We start from the raw sequence: 25,736 nt of genomic DNA on the forward strand, positions 1-25,736 counted from the left end.
TCTTACTGAAGTACTGTACTTTACTGCTTTTACTTTCTTACATACCACTATTGTTTAAAATGTAATGAGGTATTATTACATGCAAAAATTATACTCAATTACAACTACAAAAACAGATTTAAAAATCTACTCTAAAAGTACACTTACCAAAATATAAATTAGTTAGTTAATTCGTTATTTTTCACCCCTGATAAATGTAAAAATGTACATTAAATAAAAACACGTCTCACCAGTTGCTCTTCCATGTATGCCTGACGTCGTAGTCGTTGATGGAGTGTTTATCAGCCTGTTCGTCCAGGAAGTCAAACATGTACTTGATCGCCAGAGGGAGAGCGCTGCCTCTGTGCGCTGTGCTGAAGATGGTCTCAAAGAGGTCATCCACGAACTTCTGCAGTGTACCCTGGGGGAAAAAAACAGAAAAACGAATCAATACTGGGGAATATACTAACTGATTTCTTTAATAGGCTCTTGTTGGTTTTATTTGGGGGTTGGAATACTAGTACTTTAATCAATAACATCTTAATGCACTTTACTTTAACATGGTATTTGAGCCAGAGATCTGTCACTCACTGGATCCTCGCTGTAACTTTAGCTGTAACTTATTTTAAATCTTTAATTCAATCATCCAAGCCATGCCAATGTCTCTTGTAATTTTATCTCCACTATGTTACATTTTTGTAGGTCTGATTGGACAATTTGCAAAGTAGAATCAGGGTAAAGAGTAGGGAAAGACAATCACTATGCTATATGGAGACAGTTTGAAGAGCCTACACCAGAAAAGTTACAGAGTGCACCTTTAAGTTTAGATAGGATAATGCCACTGATAGTCTGTAGCACCCAAAACATGGTATGGAGACCTGCGAGAGTCAACTCCACACAGCCCCACAAAGAGAGCCCAGCATATTATCAATATTTTAACACTGTCCTTTTAAAGCACCTGTACCTGATTTTAAGTTGTATGGTTTGGCATTGGATGGTAAAAGCTGCTAAATAACGAAAAATCGAGACTGTTAAATACAGCGTTCACACTCTTTTTTACTGACAAAATTTCTAAACTTTTCCATGACTTTTTCCTGACCTAAAGTGAATTTTTTGAACTTTACAGCACCTACATGTGTAGAATTGATCATACTTTTAGGGCTAAATATGAAATGTTAACCCTTTCCACACTTATGGTTTGGTATTATAGTTTTTAACATTCAAAATACTGTCAGTGTATTTATTGTCGTCTCTTTTAAACAAAAGGCGCATACGTTAAAAAATAATCACAATAGCTCAATGGTAACTTAACAGAATGCTGTACTTGCATGAAAGAGATACTGAAATTCCATGACTTTTCCAAAACTTTCATTAAATTTACAAAAGTCCATGACTTTTCATGGATTTCCATGACCTTCAGAACCCTGTAAATATAATCGATTCATTTTACCTACAGTATATTTTTTCAGGTGATGAACTAATACAGTTGCTACCTTGTTTTTTCTATGTACTCTTTTAATTTCTATACTTTCTACAGCATATTTGAGTGTCATGAAAACTTCCAAAAAAATTAATTTAAAAAACAGGTTGCCTGTATTTGTTCATTCAGGCACATTATTGCTAAAAATCATGGGAAAGCAACTGTCTGACACTACTGTATACCAGACACTTGATTCTCTGTTATGGTGCATTTTTAAGAGTGACAAAATCACAAATAGTAGGCAGAGACATAAGAGCTATAAGGAAACAACTGTATGACACCATCCAGTGTGAACTAAAAGTTCAAACTAAAACTAAACCTCCTGACTGATTGTTTGAAATCAGCCTCTGTGAGTATCGGCAAGCATCTGTTGATATACCCCACAATTTATTTTATAACTGTTTTCTAGTTTCTTCGGCGTGGCTCCAAGTCATCCACAAACATCCAGCTTCTCGGATGTAGAGCGTGTTTCTGTGCAATAACAGCACTTGAACATAATTACATCAAACACAGCTAAATGAATTTCACTAAAATCACATTTGTTTCCTGACTTCTCCATCTGGCACGATCCATTACAGCATCAACGTCTGGGGAACATATTTAGTCGCGATTGGAGAGTGGGATGGATTGAAAAGTAGGAAGATCTGCAGACACAAGCCAGCGCGGAATGGCTCTCTCAATTACATTTTTGTCTCTGTTTTTTCATTATGTATGGGTTGAATTTTCCCCGCCTCACCGAAAGACCTGTCCCCCGGTTGCTCCTGTATCCCCTTCGTACACGCACCAACAAATGCATCTTGTTTTCTCTGATTACGTGGTAATGGAAAAGCTGGGATGCGGAGACACAATCTTTCACATGTAAACAGTTTTATGAATGGGGCACCACTCGAGGGCTGGGGACAGTGCTGTATGGTTACAAGGAATAAAAGTGGTAATCAATTAGAGTTTGTACGACTTGGGTGAAAAACGGATGACCCTGCGCTCGCTAAAATGTACTGCGAATGCTACGTTGTTTGTGTTTGTAGCGTGGTTCAAAGTTTTACTGGGAATTGATGTGATGTTTGTGAAGAAGTCGGCTCTTTTGAACGGTTCATTAAAGGTGCATTGTGTAACTTTTCTGGTGGAGGGTCCACCACCTGCTTGATTCGATGGAGATGCCTGGAACGTTCCTCAGTATGACATTAAATTACCTTACATTTATTCAATTACAGGTGGTTTAATTGCTCAAAAATACCTAAAAAAACTGACATTCTGACTGTGAGCGGCGTTGTCTCTCCACAGATCCGACCTGTAACTTGGTCTTGGGTTTTGTCTCCATCAAGATTTTATACCAAGTAAAATCTAAGTAATAACATATCCATGGAGAAAAGCTTTTGACGGACCCTCCACCAGAAAAGTTTTCAATTTCAGTCGGTAAACACACTTCCAGTTTGAACTATTTAAACAAATTTTGGCTTTGGTCATTTCTTCCTGTGATTACTTTGTTGATTAACTGAGTTAACACATTGGCTTCTCATATAAATAATTAGAAAAAGAGCCAGCTTTTAGAACAGCTTTTTAAAATGAAATAATCAACAAGATTCGGATTCTGTAAAAGAGCCAAAAGTACCATTAATACTAGAAACGCTACCACCAAAAGTTATTGGAGTCAGTAGCTACCTAAATATTGTACCTTTATTGTGCAGCTTGTACCTTATAATGGTGTGTTGATTAACAAACTAAATCTAACTATAGAAAGTTTGATGCAAAAACTTACACAGTGGACACAGGCAATTAAAGCAACTTGTCCCTTTACGCAAAATCTATATACTTGAAGATCTTCTTAAAGTGGCTGTACCCAATTTTTTTTCCCCATGAGTTCAGTAAAACTTTTCTTACACCATCGTAAACACAACACCTCTGGTAGAAATAAGAACACTACTGTATTGTCCGCATTTAATTATAGATGATTTTATCCTCTACGAATCAGAAAATGTGCTGTTAGTATGCTATACTTTGTTAGTTGTTGCGACTGTGATATATATATTTTTTCAGTATTAGTATCTAGTATCTGATTTTGACAAGCCTATTACATTGGTGCAGCTGAATATCTCAATAAAGGTTTTAAAAATTGCAGACTGTGGTTTTTGTCCATGTCCCAGTCTGCACTTTTACATAATTCATTTAAAAACGTGTTCCTTGCCATTTCACTAAAAAAAAAAAAAAAAAAAAAGAAAAGAAAAACTCTTATACCATTGAGACCTCACCCAGAACTCCCTCTTCCAAAGCCCACTGTTCAAAGAATCCCATTAGTCGCTTCCCCTTGTAGTTTTAAATGTCCCTAAAGTCCTTTATATAAATCCTGAGAAGTTTCCGAAAGTTTCTAGACTCACTTTAGTCGCGAGGAGCCTGGTCAGGTAGATCTCAGACACCATCTTGCTGCCCCGGTCTCCTTCGCGCTGGTCCGAGTGGTCATGGTTCTTCACCAGGTGCCACAGTTTGGTGCCGCTCTCCAGGTCTGGGGTGATCATGGGCGTCCTGGAGCGGAGACTGTCAGGGCTGCTGGCTGTCCTCAACATACTCTCTGAAAAACAAAGTACAAGTATTAGACGTGTATTTTACACACTAGGATAAACCAAACCACTATCTATGTATCTACCTACCTATCTATATTTGATACATTTATACAAGTTGATGTTATGCGTTATATTATGTATTGTGTTTTGTATTGTATGCTGCCTGAAATACGAAATTTCCTTCACGATAATAAAGTATCTATCTATCTATCTATCTCTCTCTTTCTCTATCCACCTGTCTGTCCATCTATCTATATATCTATCTATTCTCAGCACACTCTCTTTAATAGAGCCTACAAGAACATCAACACTATTACTATTCACTATTCTGCTATTTTTTATTCCAACATCAATTCAATTATAAACTTCCAAATGACTTTCAAGCATATTACCATTGCAAGTTGTTGTTGTTATTCTATACATTTATAAATCTCTTTTCTAAGAATGTGTTTTTACTGAATCTTTGATAATGCTGAAAGTCTGTTGTTGTTATGTGGCAAATGATGCTCTGAGTATAAGAAATATTTGCCTTGGGGGACAATAACTTTTATTCTATTAGTATTAGTATTAGTATTAGTATTAGTATTACGAAAGGCGAAATTGAGGACTGCGGTGCGACGACTGCAGTTTTGTGAGGATTCACAGGGTTCGGAGGGACATAGTCAAGGCGGGGGGCAATTGTTGTCAAGGCGGCCACCCTAACTATAAAGCACTGCAGGAAACACTGCCACCCCAATCATGGACAAGTTCCCTCATGAATATTAAAGAGCTGAGCTTTCTGTGTAGCTGCACGTATAGTGGGGGAAAGTAAACACACACAAATTGCATGAACTCACTCATGCCAGCCCTGCACCGAACCGAACATCCCGTACCGAAACGTTTTGGCATAAATACATGTACTGCTACATCCCTTGTACAGCCCCGCACTGACCTGCCCTGGACCCAACGCAAATTAATGAAGCGCAGGACACATTTTGAAAGCTCACTGCAGGCGCAGTGACTGCACAATGCTGGAGCAGGGTGGGTGGGATGACAAACTGCAGTCCCACAAACTAAATATGAGTGTAAAGTAGAATATACAAATGATTAATGTATGCCCATCTTGCAGGATTTGCGGGCAGGAGCGGGACTGAAAATTACAATTCTTTGTGGGGGCGGGACTTAAAATTCTGTCCCAAGCAGACCTCTAATCCCTAGTATTAGACATGCATTTTACACACTAAACCATATACATTTATGTTTCAATATTTATGAACTTTTTATGTGTTTCTTTTTTGTTTTATTATTTCTTTCATTAATTAATTATTTTATTTAGATCCATATTAGTATAGGAGAGCAAAGGCCAGTCTTCCATGCAATCTTCTACAGGGAATAGTGAGTCCAAATTCCATCACCAAATGCTCTTTCTCAACAGTCATACCAAAATCAAGTAGATATTTTATTATGTTTGGATCATACTCTTTTTTACCAATAACCTAAAGCTTTAAAATGCAGACGTTTATTAGTGCAGGCATTTTGGTTCTGTTATGTTAAATGGCAGTATGTCATATAGCTTGTTTTAGTAATTTTTTTGTCTATCCATTGTCCTTTTTTTTTTTTTCCATATTAGTACTGCCAATTTAATTAATTCAAAAAAACATTTTGCACTGTCACTTCAAATTCTCATTGCTACTTTGGGATGCCCTCAAATCCAACTTGTGTTTACACAGCCCTGCCTTTTAAATATATGTATATAACATCGAAAAGTACAGCTTGCGATGATTACATATTATTTACATATTTTCGTTGCCTCCTATCTCGCCGTGTGATTTATATGTCCCTCATAATTCAGCGCGAGTGTCGGTGTTGATTAGAAACACCGGGAGCTGCGCATTCTGTTTACCGAGGGAGGGGCGCGAGCAGAGGAGCCCAGCGGGGAGGGCGCTAGCTGACAAGCCGCTTTTAGGTCAGAGCGACAGAAGCAAAGAAGAGGAGAGGTGAGGAGGAAGAGGAGGAGGAGGAGGTATGGAGAAGTGGAGGAGATGACAGAGGACGGGGTGGGGCTAAATGGACACTAAAAGGTCAGCTCCAGCAGAGTGGCGGGGGGTGAAATGGAGAGTAATGGGTTAGAAAAGTGAATAAAGCCGAGTGGACATTTGAGTGGTAAGGGTCAGAATGGCATGGTTTGGTATAGGCGACCTCTTAAAAGGCTGGGGTTATACATAGACAGTGTACCATAGACAGCGTGATCGTAGGAATGTTGTTTGTCAATACTTTGTCTTTGATAGTAAATGTTGAATTTTATAGTTTAATACAGTTGTGATGGTCCAACTTTTCAATATTGTCTCAAAAGATTTCCAAGTATATTTTTAATGAACTAAAATTTGCCTAAACCTTCTCTTAAATTTCATGTAATTAAGTAAAATCCATTTTGACCCAGTACAGATATATTGTAAAAGCTGCTCTTAAAGATCAAATTGAGACCAATGTCAGCTGTCTGCATCTAATCAAAAAGGAAGTGCATCGTTAGCATGCAAATGTTTCTTAGCTTTCTTGTGACAGTCTGAAGAGCTGTGAAACGCTTAGAAACTCAACGTGGTGAAAAGTTAGGATGCTCTGAATATATTAGGTAAAAGGTTAGAGAAATAAATTGGAAATTTTTCATGATTTTAAATAAGTAAAATCTGGTGCAGTGACTTTAATCAGGTTAGTACAAATAAAAAGGAATTGACAAATTATTTAACCAATTATGAATAATAAAATATGAAAATTAAAACAGGAACCAAATTATGTCTATACTAGATCTGCGCTGCACCAAAACGTCTTTAAATCTAAAACTAAAATTTAAAACAAACTGCATTTTTATAGCAAAATCAAATGTGAAAACCAGACTACAATATAAGAACATATGCTACATTTAAGATTTCACAATAAAAGCCTCACTAGATTAGCTACAGTTGTTTTAAAGTCTAAAATAGCTGTAACGCACAAGAAAATCTGACTAAAACGTTTGCTAATCTGCTCAAGTTACAGCTAAGAGCTACATCCACTTTAACATCAATATATTAAAGGGACTATAGGAAAGCCTTTTTAGTGTGTTAAACAAAAAAAAAACATCATTTTTGTTCTCTCTTTTAGTAGTAGTAAATGTTAAACTCTAAGCCAATAGTGGAATATCCTACCCTTCGCTTTTAAACACCGATAATATTCTAAATCTGCACAAATGGAAAAGTGTCTCAGTCCTTAAAACCTGTCACGGTGCAAAACTCCAAATGAAACTAAATTATTCATACTCCAGAAGCCCAATGTTAAGTGTGAATGTCCGCCACTAATCACCCGTGCTTCAGTGAATGGACACAGAAAAGCACATTTTAACACTCGAATTCCAAAAGTCTAGAGATTCCTTTATATATATATCGGCCTATAGACTCATTTATCTTCTAAAGAGTTCCATTTCCCAGTGAAGTATAAGCTTTTCGACTGGGGCCTGTGTCTATCACCAGCTGCCAGGTGTCCATCCAATCTGTGCTCCATCCCTCCCTCCTCCTCCCTCTCTCTTTCTCTACTCCCTCTCTCTCTCTCCTCTCTCCCTCTCTCTCTCTGGAGGTGTCTCCTTTAATGCCTGTCATTTAGCGGCGCTCTTGGAAATAGCCGTGGAACAGCCTTGCCCCGGACTGATAGCTCTGGATAAAAAGGGATTGCCATTGAGTGAGAAAGAGGTGCAGAAGAATGGGCTCTGATGATGGTCCCATAAATAAAGAGGCAGAGAAAACACATGGGGGGAGGGAGGGTTTATAGCTCGGGACTGGGGACATTTTTGTAGTGAACCTTGGAGTTCAAATTGCGACTGCTTTTATTTTATTATGTATTTGTTTTTTTACTTATATTTGGGCTCTAAAATATGTACAGCATGTTTAAAAGAATATGACACGTATGCAATTAAAATACAGCCATGCCCAAACAATCTGAGTACTGCTATTAAATTTCCTCTAATACTAGTACTACTACTATTACTATTACTGCTACTACTACTACTATGATTCATCTATCATTCGTTCATTTGTTTTTCAAAATAAAACTAAAAATAAGGAAACAAAAAAAAAACCAACAACAATTTTCTTCATTATTTGTCTTCAAAACCAAAATGAAAAAAAAAACAAAACAACGGATAACGATTCCTCAGTTTTCGGTTTTGAAAAAATGGATAACGGACGTTTCCCATTTTCATGACTTAAACTATGATGCCGGACTTTTGCGCCGCATACGGACTGAACCAGGACTGAATCAAGACTAAAACAGGACTGAACCAAGACTAAAACAGGATTAAAACAGTCTCAGTCCTGGTCTGGTTGTGGTCTCAGTCTTGATCTCAGTCTCGATCTCAGTCCTGGTCTCAGTCTTGATCACCCACCAATGTACGTGGGCGCACCTCCGGGCCCGTCCCGACACTCAGTCCTGCTTCAGTCCTGGTTCAGTCCTAGTTTAGACCTGGTTTACTCCTGTTTTAGTCAGGTTCAGTCCTGGTTCAGTCCGTATGCGGCGCAAAAGTCCGGCCTCGCAGTTTAAGTCACAGAAACGAGAAACAGCTGTTATCCATTTTTTCCATCATTCAAGCACAAAATCAAAACCTGAAAAAATTCATTATTATCCATTTTTTCATTCTGTTTTTGTGTTATTTTTTCGTTTTCTTATTTTTGGTTTTATTTTGAAAAACGAAAGAACGAATAATACATGGATTTACTATGATTAACGGCTATGATTAACCCAGCAAGACAGCGCTACTACTCAAATGTTGTAAAGGTTGATATGACATGTATGTAATTAAAATAAAGGCAAGTCCAGAACTATTTGGGTATTGCTCTTAAATTTCCACTAATACTAGAACTACTGCTGGTTCTACTGCTACAGCTACTACTACTACTACAATATACTACAAATGATTGGGTGTACCATATCTGCTGAGGCTCTTGGTGAAGGTGGAGGAGTTGGAGATGTTGTAGGCAGAGTTCTGCTTTGGCACCAGAGCGATCACCGAACCATCCGTCACCTAGAAAGACAAAATACACAAAATATGATTATTATTTCATTGAATTAAAAAAATAATATTTCAGACACAACATTTCACTTTCATATACCTATAATCAGTGTCAACAGATGATGTGATATTTGTTGATATTATGTTTTTTGTGAAGGCAAAATGTTGTGTTTTTTTTTTTTTTTTTAGGTCAATAAAGATTAGATTTAAAAAGATTTTATTGAAATAGGACTTTTTGGACACTGAAAGACATTAATGCATTGTGTCACTTTTCTGGTGGAGGGTCCGTCACCTGCTTGTTTCTACGGATATGTCATTGCTCTGCTGAAATGTTCCACAGTATGACATTAAACAGGTTTATGTTATATTCATTCAATTACAGCTCAAAAATACCTACAAAAACAGATATTCTGACTGTGAGAGGGGTCGCCTCTCCACAGATCTGACCTGTAACTCAGCCTGGTTTGGTCTCCATGAAGATAGAAAGCTTTAATGCCATACCGTGAAACATTCCAGACAAAGTAATAACATCTCCTTGAAGAAAAGCATTTGACAGACTCTTCACCAGAAAAGTTACACAATGCACCTTTTACATTTTGAGGACTTGAAGGGCAAATTCAAATTATAATAATATTCGTTTTGAATTCTAATTTTGTATTATTCTGAAACCCATGGATATATTTACTACTTTTTAGTATTAGGTTTATGTTTATGATAAATTCCCTGATACTAGAAATGTATTATACACTTTAAATATCTGTTCAATCACATAAACCTGACTACTTCTTACTACTACAAATGACTACTACTACTACTACTACTACTACTACTACTACTACTACTACTACTACTACTACTACTACTACTACTACTACAAGAGGATGTCTTTTTCATTATGGCGTACCTGATAGTGGGCCAGAGTGTTGAGTCTCTTCCAGTCATTGTCGATCTTCGTGGTGACATCTTCGTCCTGGAGAATGATCCGTGCCATTCGACCCTGACGCCATTCTACAGTCACACAAAGCAGTCTTACATTAAATATACTAATGTATGTAGTGTGCTCTCAAGGTCAGGTGAGACGTCACTCCTCTATTCTTGCAAATGAAGTGTGGGATTTTTAAATGTGTGTTAGCACAGTGAACGTTTTTATAACACAAAAGGTGTTGGAGATATTATTATGTATATGTTTAAGTAAGAATAGGGGAAAAAAAGTGCAAATATTAGTTTATTGGCAGAACTTTTTATTTTGTTTCACTGATTTAAGGTGGATATAAAATAATGATATTACATACATCAGTATGGATGATGAAATGATTTAAAAGTTTAAAACACTATAAGTTATTACCTTTATTACAACTCTCTACTACTACTAATGGAGCTAACGTAAATTCAGCCGGGAAGACCTCATTTCACTCCCGTCTACTTCATGTATGTATGTTCATGTATCTATCAATCTATCTTTATTTTTTTTATTTATGCAGTTCAATCCCAATCGTTATTGTTTTATTGATTGGCACAATTAAAATTATTTGGTAAATTCAATAAAATTTGAATTGTAATATGAAGGTGCACGATGCAACTTTTCTGAAGTCCATACTTGTCTCGGCTTCCTTTGTTGTTGGAATATTCCACAGTATGGCATTCGACTTATATCACCACGGAGACTTAAAAAAACTTGCTTTCTTGCTTGCCATACTGTGGAAAACAACAAGTCGCACAGTGCACCTTTAAAGGGCCCATATTACGTTTAAAAACAAAACAAAAACATCTGTGTACTAATGTTGTTTCCTCATCAAAACCAGTTCTATTTTGTTTCATTCACACGTTTTACACACAAATCATTAAATATATTCAGACTGTGTTTGTCTCTAAAACTGACAAATGTGTGAATGAAACAAAACACACCTCGAGGCTAGTTTTTCAGAAGGTAAGATTATAACATGGCTTAAAGCTCACAAGAGTATTTTTTGTGTAACATCGGCCCTTGAAATTGACCAAAATGTGAGTAGTGTTCTGTTTTTCAGTTTGTATACTTGGACAATTTCTACCCACCCAACTATCCATGTATGTGCGCCCTTAAAAGCAGGCTGCACTACTGTTTTTTGGATGATGATTACACTTGATAGTTCTGATAAATGTAAGTTGAATGCAGTTTGTATTACCCAGGTCCATGTCAGACGCCTTGGGCCTCTGGGAGTAGGGGCTGCCCTTGTACACAGCATCCAGCAGCTTCTCTTTGACCTGAGTGATGGTGTCACAGTTCAGAGCCTTCACCGTCACCTCCGATGAGTTCTCGTTCTCTGGGTTCACACAGTGCAGAGTCTGAAAAACACATGAAGAATTAGGTGGAGATGGTAGACAACTATAAATTATTGCAAGATGGTTTTATAGTTCAACAGTCCAAACATATCATGCCATTGTGACTAATATTAAAGGGCCCATCTTATGCTATTTCTGATCTCAGGGTTCCCACTCTTTTTCACTGACAAAATTTCAAAAATTTTCCATGACTTTTTCATGACCTAAAGTGAATTTTTAATGACTTTATGGCACCCTACATGTTTACCCTTTCCACTCACCTTATGGTTTGGTATTATAGTTTTTAACATTCAAAATCCTGTCAGTGCATTTATTGTCGTCTCTTTTAAACAAAAGGCGCATACGTTTGGAAATAATCATAATAGCCTAATGATAACTTAACAGAAAGCTGTAGTTGTGTGAAAGAGAAACTAAAATTCCATGACTTTTCCAGGATTTCCTTGACTGTGGGAACCCTGTAATCTATGTTATAATGTTTCCTCCTCAAAAACATATCTGCAGTTGTGTTTTGTTTCATTCACACATGTTTAGCGCAAAGACCCTGCATATTCCGGCTGCGTACAGGAAGTGTTCCACTGTGATTTTAAATTCCATACACCTTCACTAGAATCATTTGGATGTTTTCAGCCCTGGAAACGGCAAACTCTATTAAACTAAATGTAAAAGGTCACCATTAGCATGAGGGGGGTGGGAATAAAGTTTTCTTCTTCTCACTCCTTTTTGGGCAATTATTTTGTTGTTGTGGTTATTTTTATTATGATTTAAATGTTCGATTGTATAAGAATGTAAATCTCTTACTTGCTTAAAATAAATACATAAATAACGAATATTAATAACTTGAAAACTACTTCACGACATCACAAGGTAGACAGGTAACAGAGCATTTTGGAGATGTAGACAGACTAATAATAATAATTTGAATGAAACAAACACAACTACAGGTATGTTTTGAGGAATTAACAACATTGTAACATGGCTTAAAGCACCAAAGAACCAGCTTTGTGTAATACAGGACCTTTAAAGGTAAAGAAAACCATACATTTTGCTATTACTTTTGTGTATCCATTGTTTTTGAATCTGACATTTCCTGACAGCATTTTTCCACCTAGCTCATTTGCAGATGTTGTCATTGTTTGTGTTGGTAATGGCTCAACATTTACAACTGGGTGAAAACCAGGACTGAGCTGACAAGTGCCTGTGTGAGCCCCATCCAGGTCTGAGTGCTTTGTTTGGATGCGAGGACACCGGCCAGAAGCAACGGCCACTCCAAACAGAATCAGGAGGCAGGCCAGTTAGTGCGGATGCCCTCCCGCGATGAAACAGCACGAGAGAATGGGCATGCGGAGGGTTTTGTGTAGTGATTTTGACACATGATGAATGGACTGACCAGTGTTTTGTAGTCTATCTGCTGTCGGATGAGTTTGTCCTCGCTCAGGGAGTAGCGGGCTTCTCCGGTGATGGCGTCGATCGGGCCCTTCTCCATCTGCTGCTTGATGGCACAATACAGCATGAACAGGGGCTCTCCAGCACACTCCTGAAAAAAATAAATAAATAAATAATACAATTAAAAACTTAATACATTAAAAAACATGATATTTTCCTTTTTTTTTTTTTTTTTTTTTGGTTAAGCTGAATTTACCAGCATTCATGTCCTCATCTGAAGGAACAGAATCAACTACACAAGCTCGGACCTGCTGTTTCTCCACACACGGGGAAGCTCTCTGAAGCCTTCTATTTTAGATTCCTGGTTCACCATCCAGTTCACTTCATTCACAGCAATTTTGTCAAACTTTCAAACTTTAGAATATTACTTTGTCTTACTGCTCACTTTTGAAATAATAGTAATAATAAAACATAAGCAAAAAGGTAAACTATACTACCACTGTATTTTTCTGACTATAATATGCAATATCAATAATGTTGAATCCTCTCGTCTATTTTCATACATAAGGCGCACCGGATTATAAGGGGCATTAAGCGAAACAAACGGACAACACTTGAGACTGATCCCTGATACCTACCTGAATGTGAACATGGGTGGATAATTTAAGTTTGTTTGTTTATTTCCTACCAGGAGGACTTAAATATACATTGAGTAATAATGTGTTTAATGCGGCTTTGCACACTTTTGTTTATGTTTTACAGAAGCTAAACTTAAAATCACATGACTAATTTGCATAAACTATAAGCTCTGAATAAGCTTGCGCCTTGATCTTCTGATCTTCTGTCGGACTAAAGGACACGACTCAGTGGAATATGTGTGTTTCTTTCTGTGATGAAGGTGACAGCGGCATTGTGCATTGAGTCGATGCAGAACTATACTTCGCCCTTTACTCCTGACTACGGTAGCCATAATGCTCAGACAGTTCATCAAGCGGTGCGGCTTCATAACTCGCCAAAGTCGTACTAAAACATTTTGACAGATTTCTGAGTGTCGAGTACTACATAAAATTGGTTCGAGGTCAGTAAGCACAACCAAAATTAATACATAAAGCGCACTTGATTATAAGGCACATTGCCAATTTTTAAGAAAATTAAAGGATTTTAAGTACACCTTACAGTCCAAAAAATACAGTGCTACTCTACTACTACAATGATAAAATATACAGGAACACATCACTCTCTGCCAGGACCATCAGAACGGCTAACAGCATCCCACCAATGAAACTACTGCACATCACATCAGATTTGTTAAGTTGCTGTATACAGTTAAGTATCAGGGTTTAAACAGAGATCACAAAATGACTGAAACATGCATGGGTGACATGTAAAACCTTTTCAGGCATATTTCTGTGGAGGGAACACCGTTATAACCTGGTAGAAAGCTCAATCTAAATGAAAGAATATCACACCTTACATTTTATTAATTTAATCATGTTCACTAGACAGTAATGTAAAACTAATGCAAATGTGAATACACCCTTAAACATGACTTTTTGCACCATCTTTTCCGAGCGTGCCTGTTCAGTCCACTCTTCCATAAAGCCGCTCAGCACTCTTTCTCATTGGCATTTGCAGCCTTCGTGACCAGACACAGATGTTATAAATATGTTTTCTTCTCTGCTTCCGACAAAGTCACTTGCCATTCAATAGGCCCATTAGTCTGTGGATGAGCTCAAGGAAAACAGTATGGAGTGAAGTAGCGGCCGTGTATAGAGGGCCAGCACAGGTTTAATGATGAAACGTATGGGTGGAGAGGAGAGAGGGGACTCATTTATCAGTCTCACCTTCAAGCACTGCCCCCCTCTGTACACAGTGACTCCTGTGTCCTCTGTAGAGACAGCTGTAACCGCGGTAACCCTGTCCTCATGGTTCATTATGGTATTAAACATGTATGAGGAGATTTGTCAAATTGCATCATGTTTTCACAGGAGTTCATAGCAAAATTATACTAGTGTATGCTTGGACTGGGCAAAAAAGAAAACAAAGAGTCCCTCATGTTGGTTGATTGCAATTTTCAATTACATTGAATGTTTTGTTATTGAAAAAACTTGGGTTTCAATCTTACTTTCATTAATGTGAACACGGTAGTATTTAATCAATGCAATTCAACCCCTCAAAAAAGTCCAATTTATTCCTAAAACATACAAACTCTGGCCCTAATTAGCTGTAAATATCTCCATAAAAACACCCTTAGGTTTATCACTGAAAGTTTGAAATGATTGAATCTTAATTTGTTGATAATTTGAATAACTCTTATTCTTCAGTGTAGTGTATAGTATTACCGTACTATACAAATACTATAAAAGTAATTTAGTTTGACCAATCGGTGAAATATTATAGGCTATTTATTAATGTCACTGGCCTTGCATAAATAAGAAGTGATCATAGCATAACTGTAGGATCATGCATATTTTCTTACTGAGCCTATTTACTATTTTGGGAACCGTTTATTTACTGCTACTCGATTAGTTTCAAGTATGGTTTCCTTTGGATTCATAATAATTAAATAGATGTTAAAAATGGTTATATAGTTTGGTAATACTTTATACACTTACACCTGAGCTAGCCTCAATAAAGCATGGACAAGGTTTTTATTAATAATGTTTATGACAGCTTATGATGAATGATTCAGGCTTAGTAACTTAATTAAGAGGGTAGGAGTTAGGGCAATGATTCCCAACCTTTTTCTCCCATTGACCCATATTTTACCTGTGGATATATTGGCAACCCAAACATCATTCTCCTACCTGATAATCTACTATTTTATAAGGAAACATATATTTATTTTCTTGATGTTATAGGACAGTAATGATTATAAAATACTTAAAAATAAATAAATAAATATTAAGATGTCACCTCTTCATTTAAAGTCTTAAGAATTACAAATCATTGTGGACAACCTGAGAATCTTTGGGTGATACCTATAAACTTTCACTGTATAATCTGTCTATTACAACAAATACACCACAGTCTACTATTTTACCCTATAAGAAAATACTTGACTTGATTACAAAAAGATATTGTGACTTTAAACTGATAGACAGCCTATGTGTCTTCTTCTCCACCCGGGCAGAGTGCGTGTGAGGACATCTGTGGCACCGCTGCCCCCTGCTGGGACACATGACCTTAAGGCGCAGCCGGAGTTGGACTCACGGCCCAGTAATGACAACAGCAGCTCTGCACTTCAAAAGGAGATCAGAGAGACACACCGTGTGGGCTCAGACGACTATATAAAGCTCCCATACAGGACCAAGGCACAAGACACGCACGGATGACTGGAGGAGAGGAGCATATGAGGCCAGTCTTTTAATAACTGCAGATATGAATAAAACTTGGGATATAATAGGAAGATAAGGACGTAATATCTAATAGGAATACGTTTATTGGGACCATTACTCAGCTGGAATGTAATTTAAGTCCACTCCTGGTTCCAGTGTTTCCATTAGCCTGGACTAAACAGAGAAAGTTAATAGTACCTTGAGGAACTTGTATAACAGGAAGGTGAACCAGTTGGTCAGCATCTTCTCTGCCACAGACTCGGTCCTGAAAGAAGAACAGATGGAAATAAAATGTTAAATTTTAATAGTATTATAAATTTAGCAATAAAGGCTCACTCTGTAATTTTTATTGCTGGTCTGCCAACCTTCTTGTCTCACAGGAGATGTTATTGTTACTTATAGGATTGTTCACAATATGGCATTAAACTAAACTATCTTGTGCTTTCACAGGGGTGACAGTGGCTCAGTGGTTCGAGCATTGTCCTCCAACCTGAAGATTGGACAATTGATTTCCACTCAGACAATGTTCTGTCAGTGTGTCCTTAAGCAAAACACAGCTGACTGCACAGGTTGTCAGCGCCACTTCCATCAGTCTATGTGTTTTGCTCAAAATCTGCATTCTTATTGTGAGTGGGGTCACCTTTCCACAGCTCTGATCTGTAACTTGTTGGTGTCACCAGCTTATCTTCATAGACCTAGAAATACTTATTACTATGGAACATTCAAGGAAAAATATCTCCATAGAGACAAATAGTACCCTCAGAAGTTACCGTATTTTCCGCACTATAGGGCGCAAGTAAAAGCCTTTAATTTTAATGAAAAAACAACTGCGCACCTTATAATCCAGTGCGCCTTATATATGAATTTATTCGGGTGTCTTAGTACGACTTTAGTAAACTACAAAGCCGCACCACTTGCAGTATTATGGCTACTGTAGTCAGGAGAATCGTGGCGTAATACATACTGTGATTCCTTTTAATATCAAAATACCACCTGTCAAGAGACACGCTTACAACGCCGACTTTAACCTCAAGGCTATTATAAAGTTAAACTGTGAGCTGCGTGGGAGCAGTGGATGAGAGAAGGCAAACACACATTCACCAAGACAGGGAGACAGCGCCGAGCGACTTACGCCATGATCTGCCAATGGATCATGGACGTCTGGGCTCAGGATCAGTATCAACTGTGGTCTGAGCTTTCACAAAGACTAGAATCATCCCTGAACTGCCAGGGAACAGTGACGACACTGACTCGGATAATGACGAGAGGGATGCGGGCGTAATCGTAATAGTGCCGTAATTATGAGTCATTGTGAATACGTTAACAATTTAGTGGTCTCAGATAGTATTTTTTTTTTACGCGTTACAATTGAACAAAGTTGAGAGTTATTGTGAACGCATTAAATAAAGTTTGACTGACTTATCTAACTGTTGTGTTTCGTTTAATGCGCCTTTTAGTCCGGTGTGGTTTATATGTGAAAAAAGTTTGAAAATAGACCATTCAATGACGAGTTATAATCCAGAGCGCCTTATAGTGCGGAAAATACGGTAAATAGTGCACCTTTAAACAAACATTACTACATATCACACTACTACGTGGAGATATGACCCATCGTGCTTTCATTCACATATTCTTGGCTCTATCTTTCTCGGTAGGGCCCAAGAATATCAGTTTAGCAGCTGTTTTTTGTTGATAGCTTGACAACATTTGCTGGTCCAGGCGTCCAAAAACACAATGACATTTAGGCCAAAGTGTATAAATCTGTGTAATTATTTTTTGCTATGTGCCAATTTGTTAAATCGAACAGCAGGGGTGGACCTTTACTGCAACATTACTAAGACCATGCAAGAAGTTAATTGTGTGGGTAGTAATTAAGAAAGTGCCAAAAGGTCAACTCAATATACGCAATTAAACCGTGCTTTCACGCCGCTTTTTAAAACTTGAATAATTGTTGTAACAGAACAGTACACTGACTTTATATACTCTATCCAAAGGTGTCTAAAAATATCTTTATGTTGTGTAGTACTTATGGAGAAGTTTGTGGCATCATTGTGAAAGTGTCAGGAGAAGCGAGTCCCTGTCGTCTAAATAATGCCACAGTCTGGATTATGGACAAATCCATTCTCCCACAGTCTCAGGGCTTATGTCTGCAGGGCTGCCAGCTCATGTGAGGAGGCAGTGGGCTTCGCAGGAAATGTCACTCGGTAACAACTGAATACCAAACATGAGATACGCTTTCACTGGAAAATATATTCAGTGGTTACAGCAAGTTCATTTTGCTTTTGAAAAGTTTTGAAGATGTTTTATTTTACAGTATCCTGCAGATTTATTATACTGTTTGTATATGTGGTGTTTTAAAAACAATTGTGATGCCTCATAGTTAAAAATTAGCGTTAGTAAGGAGATAAACTCACTGACTCAGTGTCCACCACTTCATCTTTCATTAATTATTTTGTAATATTAGCATGACTTGGCAAAAAACCCATAGAGATTAAACTGGACAGGAAGTAGTGATGCAAACATGTGAGCTAGCCATTGTTCACAGAGGTAATTGTCTTAGTGTTCCACAGATGTGAGTAAATCTGGTAGTGAGGTTAACCGTAAACTCACTGAGGCTGATTATAATTTTTTTTGTAATTAAGATTACGTATTCTGATGGACCAGGGTTGAGGAAAAATAAGTTTTGTTTTCAGCTATGAATTGGAAATCATTTATTGTGAGATAAGAAAAGTTGGAAATGTATTAACCCCAGTTTACAACAAAAGCAGAAACAGAGCATAAGTGTAGCAGCATTTCCATTTTAACCGGTTGGACAATTTACACCAACAGTGTCATACGTGCGTCCAATGGCCGTCTACGCACCGCTCAAATTAGGTTAGAGTTCTAATTTTTCAGCATCAACAGAGCATCTACAGACTTTTTAGCGTTGCCCAACAGTAAATAAGTAAGTGGTATCAAAATAAACTTCTGATGCCCTTTCAAAATACGTTTTCTAAAACCACTAGAGTCACGTAAACACCATGGCTGTAAACTACAAATTTTACAGCCATGGAGGAAAAATAAACACTTTTCTACATCAGACAGCAATTTTACAAGAACAACTTCTGAAGGAAAAGGTGCATGGTGCAGACAACTAAAGCTAAATAATGAGTCGCTTAATTAATGCGAGCACCGCAGATACGACTTGTCATTGTTGCAAAGTATCGTCTCTCTTGTTGCCAACTTTTGTTTTGTGATTTAAAACATAATTCATCCAATCAACAAAAAATACATAAACAATGTAAAATACTTTTAAAAGTATGTGCGTATGCAGCTCAACGTTACGTGTCGCTGAAGCCCCAGGTATAAATTCCAGGTTATAGTTGTCAAGTCGAGAAATTGTGAACAGATAAGTCAGTAAATCTATACATTAAAGATTCACCATGTTAACTTTTCTGGAGAGTCCATGTCTGGCTTGTTTCCATGGAGATGTTATTGCTTTACCTAGAATATTCCAGTATGGCACTAAACATATATATCTCCATGGAGGCAAGCAAGTGGCACCACCAGGACAAGTTACAGGTCAGATCTGTGGAGAGGCAAACTCGCTCACTGTAAGAACGCACACTTTTCAAAATGACAATAAAGCAACTATAGCTGAAGATGCTACATATTTAACACCATACTGTGGAACATTCCAGTCAACGTAATTACATCTCGATGGAAACCAGCAGGGGACAGATCTCCCATAATAAAAGCTATATAGTGCTTCTTTAAGTAGCTTACGAAAACAGATTATTATTCGATTCTATTTCTTTTACTTTCAACAAATTTCAGTGTGACTGTTTTACACTGACCTCCTGAGCAGTAGTTTGGGATGGTTCTTGCTCTCCAGGTTGCGGTCGATCAGGTCGGACAGGAGCTGCTTTAGGACCCCCGTAGCGTACTCCATCTCCCCCTGCAGAGCGGTCATGATGAGGGAAGCCACGTTTCCTCTGTCCCGCATGGAGAAGGACCTGCATCATAACACAATGCATACACGTTATTAACACTTAACATCAATATTTAATCTGCTCTATGTATCTGCCGCTACTATAACGCATCTATTTTTAATCGCTATGGACGTAATCATTTTGAAATATGTGTAAAGTACATGTTATGGGCTATTCGGTTAAGGGCTTCATGGTGGTTTAATGGGAAGAATTGCACATTTACTTTAATTTCAAAACAGTTTAGAGAATATACGGAGGTATAAAAAGTATTATTTGAGATACATTATTGATAAAGTCATGAAGTATTCCTATAAGTGTCGTTGTCGTCTAGACCCTTGATTTTAAACCAGCGTGCAGTTGTACAGGAGTGGGCCTTGTGGGATTGCAGAGTTTGCCTTGAAAAAAGTCCAATACCAGATTATTTATTTAATATACATGGTCATTAAATGGAGTAATTTGGCATTTTGGAGAGACTTGGATCAACATCTGATCATAAAAAAACTCCCAATCAACATTACCACTACACAGAGTAAGAATATATGATGGAAATAAACCTAGTCTTAACTATTAAAATATGTCTATGTAATCCCCAAAATGTTCAACATTATTTTGCTTTAGTTTCAGAAAGATGATTAGGACAATTGTCATAGCAATTAACAATTTAAAACCATATACAACTTCTCAAAATGGTTGCTATAACAGGAGGCTTGAAACCCATGCAAAAATGTAATGTTAGTATAGTTTTGTTATGCATTGAAATAATGAATGCAACAATGTAAGCTGCCATTTGTATTGTTCCAAACACCTTATATATTATATTGTTGTCCAGTTCCCAAATTCAAACTGCTGTCTCTTCAACTAAACTTAAATCCCATACAGCAAACTTGAGCAAACTCGCAGAAAGCAGCATTTCTTTCCTGTATTTCTAGTTTATTTTGGTGACAGACCTTTGAGCCTCCAGGGTACGGATAAAAGTCAACAGGAAGTGCTTCTTGGTGAGCAGCTGGCCAAACAACGTCAGAGCCTTCTCCACATTCGCTGGAACCTGCACAACAGAGACCACAAGAAACAAGAAATGTGTTACATTTAGTTTCTTATGTGAAAATCAACTAAACAGAAGAATAAGCACAGAGCAAGGCATTTAAGTCTGAATTGTGAAAGGGACATTGACAAAAAGTTGATCAGAAACTGCAAGATGTATCATGCAATGTTGTCTAGTTTGTTCTGTTTTAGTCCTAACTGAGACTTTGCAGCTGATGTTATCAAAATTCCCTGCAGATCTGATGCTAAATGCAGGACCCTCTCTGTCTGAGGCTTTGTCAGACTTTAATCTGAGTTCTATTTTAAGACAATCTGATCATGAAGACCTAACTGGGGAAACTCTAACAAGTGAGATGATTTCTGCTGTTCAACAAGTCTCTCTCAAATAACATTACAGTCACAAGCTTGCTGTTTTTCACTTATTCACGCTCACCTTTTTGTTGAAACTCAAACAACTAAACTTATTTTTTTCCTTCCTTGAGTTCTCTGACAATCTAAGAATTTATCAGGTTGTTTTTGAGAATGGGTGTCACCAATCTGACCGCTAAACATTCCACCATAGACATACATGCAGACCACCCCCAGCATGACATTACTGCAAAGTATCAATAGGTTGACTTAACATGACGTCACAATATTCAAGGATTCCTTTAGTCTAAATCTGAGTTAGAGGAAAAGTTTGACAACAACTGTACAACAACTCACCCTTATGTAACAGATAATACTCCCTACAACTGTACAACAACTCACCCTTTGTAACATATAACCGTATGTCCTGTCAGTCATCATATCATTGTTGCACTTACTTCCTATGACCTCTTGTATATAGCTGAGTTTTTATATTTTATTACTTATGTTTTCATTTTATTCTGACTCGTACATTTACATTTATATAATTATGTTTATATAGTTTACGCTTTCTTATTATATTATATTGTGATTAAATTGCTTTTGATTGATTGATTGCTATTGTGTCTAATACTATGATGGAATTTGTGGTTTTAATGTCTCAGATTTGTTGACCTGGTTAATGGTTAATATTTCTGTAATTACTGGGCCTATCAAGAAATACCGGAACAAAGTGTAACATTTTCTCTTGTCAGTATAAATAAGTACATATAAGTCAGGATAAAAAAAGTATAAATAAAAGCAAAATAATTCTTTTTTCCACCCTTAGTTTCAGATAGTGTTGCCATTATTCAACTGTAAAGACGTGATCGTTGTCAGTTGAAACGACATTGAACCACAAGATTAATATGACAAGTTTCTCGAGCCAATCTCTAACAAATCATGATAAGATTCAAAGTTTGTCGATGAGAAGTTTGGATACTTATTTAAAAAAAAATCATGAACATAACTTATTTAGATACAATCAATAACAATCTCTCAACTGCGAAGAGGAGAACTGAGCTGGGATGGCGTGATGCTCCTTTGCACAGTATAGTCTATGGAGGATTTCTATCTAATCTAATCTAATCTAATTATTAACCCTCATGTTTATTAGAACGCTAATTTAAATCAATATGCCAAACAAGCTGTTAAAACCATGCAAAATGTGATGTTATAGATTTAATTCAACTCTCCAGGTGTTAAATCCATCCTGGAAACAGCTAAGACTAACAAGCGATCCTGGCCTCACGCAGAGTTTAAGATGGAAGTAAAACCAGAACAGAGTGCTCTGATTGGACACCACTGGATGCCATTTTAACACACAATCTTTTCCAATGCATCTCTCAGTCTTCGCAATCCTATACTCGCAAATCAGGAGTTAATCACAGAGTTGACATTTACAGCAGAGATGTTCTTGAAGAAGAGTTGTCTAAAGTATTGAAAATCAGACACTAATCAATTCTAAAATTATGTAGTATCCAAACTAGGTACTCATTTGAGCAGGTATCGATACCAAAAATTCACATTCACAGGACAAAAGTGAACCTTTCCTGAACAGCTTTAGAATAAGTATAAGAGCAAATAGACTAGTATACGCCCACGGACCACTATGGAACCTACCTGGGCGACTGAGGGTTTACCGTATTTTTCAGACTATAAGTCGCACTTTTTTCATGGTTTGGGTGGTCTTGCAACTTATACTCCGGTGTGACTTATAAATTAAAATTTTCACACTGACAGCTGCGAGAGGGCGCTCTAGGCTTGTGTGCCAGTATCTGCTACTTCTATTACTCCTGTACTACTGTCACTTGGCTCTACTGCGCATGTCTCCTGCAGAAAGAGTCTCTGTCCTGTCTGGGATCATGTCAGCCGTTCACACTATTACTTCTGTACCAGTGAAAATTTAAACAAACTTATAAAGACAACTGAGGAGAATTAACATAAATGCCCCCAAAAAGAAAATCATATTTTGCAGATTATAACTTGCAAGTAGTGAAATATGCAGCCGAAAACTGTAATCTAGGAGCAGAAAGAAAGTTTGGAGTGAGCAAGAAACTTCTGACACCGGGAGGGTGCGTCATGCAACTTTCCTGGAAGTCATTGGTTGGATTGACAAAGTATGGACTTCAGTGACAACTGAAACCATCCTGTCGGGATTCAGAAAGGACGGAATAACTCAATGGAAATGATGTTGAGTCTGATGACAGCTACGCAGAAGAGGAAGTGGCACTCCATTTACCTCTGGAGGTCACGGAGTTGCTCAGAAGTGACACCGAGGATGAAGAATTCAGTGGATTTTGTGATTTGGAGTGAGATAGAGAGTTTGGTAATATGTTATGTTAACAGTCTGTTGTTCTCTGTTCTATTGTTATTACTATAACTTGCATTTCAAGATGAAATGTCGGTTCCTGTTCTCTGATTTTATAAAATAAGTTTCCCCCAAAAAGTGTGACTTGTAGTCCGGTAGATGTTTTTTTCTTCTTTATTACACATTTTTTGGCTGGTGCGACTTATACTCCAGAACGACTTATAGTCAGAAAAATACAGTACACAGATTTAAAGGTTGTATAGAGGATTTTCCAAGGAACGAGAAATCCAGCGACTGTTTGTCCTTTTTCAAATGTTGCGCATGCGTGAAACCACCCCCCCTCCCCTACAGCTCCCTACGTAGAAACGCCTTCTCCCGCCTCCTCACTACGCCAGAAACAGGTTTGTTTACAGCCGGTGAGCTGCACATGACTTGTAAACAACTAACTACAGTGTTGGTTAGGCAAGGCGGAGAAGTGAGGAGCGGGGGGAGCGGGTGTGCGGACATTTCGTTCGCGGACGAGAAGTGAGGAGCAGGGAGAAGAGCGGAGCAGGGAGAGAGGAGAGAGGAGAGAGAGAGGAGAGGGCGGTGCGCGGAGATTCCGTGCCCGTAGAAGTGAGGAGAAGGGGGAAGAGCGGAACGGGCAGCGGGGACAGGAGTAGGAAAGGGGAGCAGAGAAGGTTGCGCGGAGATTCAGTGCGAATGAACTAGCTACAACACGCAGCAGCAAGCGGACTCTTTCTTTGCCTTGAAAATTACGTTTTCAGACATAGGATATCGCTTTCGTGTCCTGAAAAACGTTTGACTAGCTCTTGGAAATAAAGTACGTTTTCATAATAAGCAGAAGTTACCTGTCCAGGAGTAATTTGGCGACCAATGCGTCAGTCTTTAGACCCTGCGTCTGCTTCAGTCGCGCCATCGCTGGAATGAATCTACAAGAATCACCTTAGTTTGGCTTCGCTGCTTTTCCCCTTGTCTTCTTCTTTCAGCGACCTCAAAAACGGACTTTCTTTTTGCGGCTAACTGCTCCTGGATTCTTGTCTGCCATTGCAACAAACTTTGTGCTAACTGCGAGGAAGATATAGGTCAAAAAAAGCCGCTAAGAACTGTTGCATTGGTGGAGTAAACAGCGTCTGTGCGTCTTGCGTCTGTGGACTGCGTGACAGGCGTACGTAAACCACGTACCGGCGGCGCGCAGGCAGGTCAGTTACGCTAGAAACGTAGGGAGTTTGATTGATAGCCTGTCAGCTAACAGATAACGAGGCCGTGTCGTTATCTATTGGCAAATGTTTAGCTGGCCCCACCACGTCCAGAGTTGATGAATTTTTATTCTCTTTTTTTTGGTCATCATAATTACAAGGCTACTGCACCTCTATAATGCTATCATTGACAACTTGAAACAAAAAAAACAAAAAAAAAATCCTCCATACAACCTTTAAGACCACGTGATAATGTAAAAGAAAGTACTATGATATAATGTTGAAAATTGTACCAGAGTATGAAGGGTATGTTTACCATTATCGTGACCAGAATCAGTATCGAGTCTATTCCTTAGTTCTGAAATTGAGTTTGAAATTTCAGTATCATGACAACACTATTTTGAAGTATATTTTATCTCCTGGAAACTGACCATTCTGTCTTGGTAGGAATCTTTAGTGCGTCTTTTTAATTGTGCCCAGGCTCCCTGTGTGACTTGGACGTTGTGAGTGCTCACTGGAGTTGGTGAAAGAGTGTAATGAGACCGGAGGAGTGTCAGAATCCCCTGTCAGAAGCAGGAGAGATGGCGACAGGCACAAAAGCATTGGGCCGTATAGCAGTGAGAGAGTGGCCATGTCTCTGAGGTGGCACCTGTCACTACACATCAACAACAACAACACAAATGCTCTGAAGACGGAGAGGTGTTGGCAGCTTTGGTTGCATGGGCTGAAATATGTTCTATGGACTTGAGGTAGCTGGTT

General features: G+C 38.0%; 1 protein-coding gene across 1 annotated transcript in view; it reads right to left on the reverse strand.

Moving 5' to 3' along the window:
- The window catches only part of plxna1a (plexin A1a), a 519,677-nt gene that overhangs the window by 14,966 nt on the left and 478,975 nt on the right, over positions 1-25,736 (reverse strand). The window contains exons 23-31 of the mRNA XM_055165879.1: positions 20,987-21,084; positions 19,905-20,063; positions 16,267-16,333; positions 12,735-12,881; positions 11,191-11,350; positions 9,933-10,036; positions 8,944-9,040; positions 3,832-4,022; positions 231-400 (exon numbers count right to left, since the gene is read on the reverse strand). Of these exons, the coding sequence (XP_055021854.1) occupies positions 231-400; positions 3,832-4,022; positions 8,944-9,040; positions 9,933-10,036; positions 11,191-11,350; positions 12,735-12,881; positions 16,267-16,333; positions 19,905-20,063; positions 20,987-21,084 (1,193 nt within the window). The remainder of the gene's footprint in view (positions 1-230; positions 401-3,831; positions 4,023-8,943; positions 9,041-9,932; positions 10,037-11,190; positions 11,351-12,734; positions 12,882-16,266; positions 16,334-19,904; positions 20,064-20,986; positions 21,085-25,736) is intronic.

Source organism: Boleophthalmus pectinirostris, unplaced genomic scaffold (genome assembly GCF_026225935.1).
Source record: "Boleophthalmus pectinirostris isolate CB_2022bp ecotype Guang Dong unplaced genomic scaffold, ASM2622593v1 HiC_scaffold_8, whole genome shotgun sequence".
Classification (NCBI taxonomy): domain Eukaryota; kingdom Metazoa; phylum Chordata; class Actinopteri; order Gobiiformes; family Gobiidae; genus Boleophthalmus; species Boleophthalmus pectinirostris.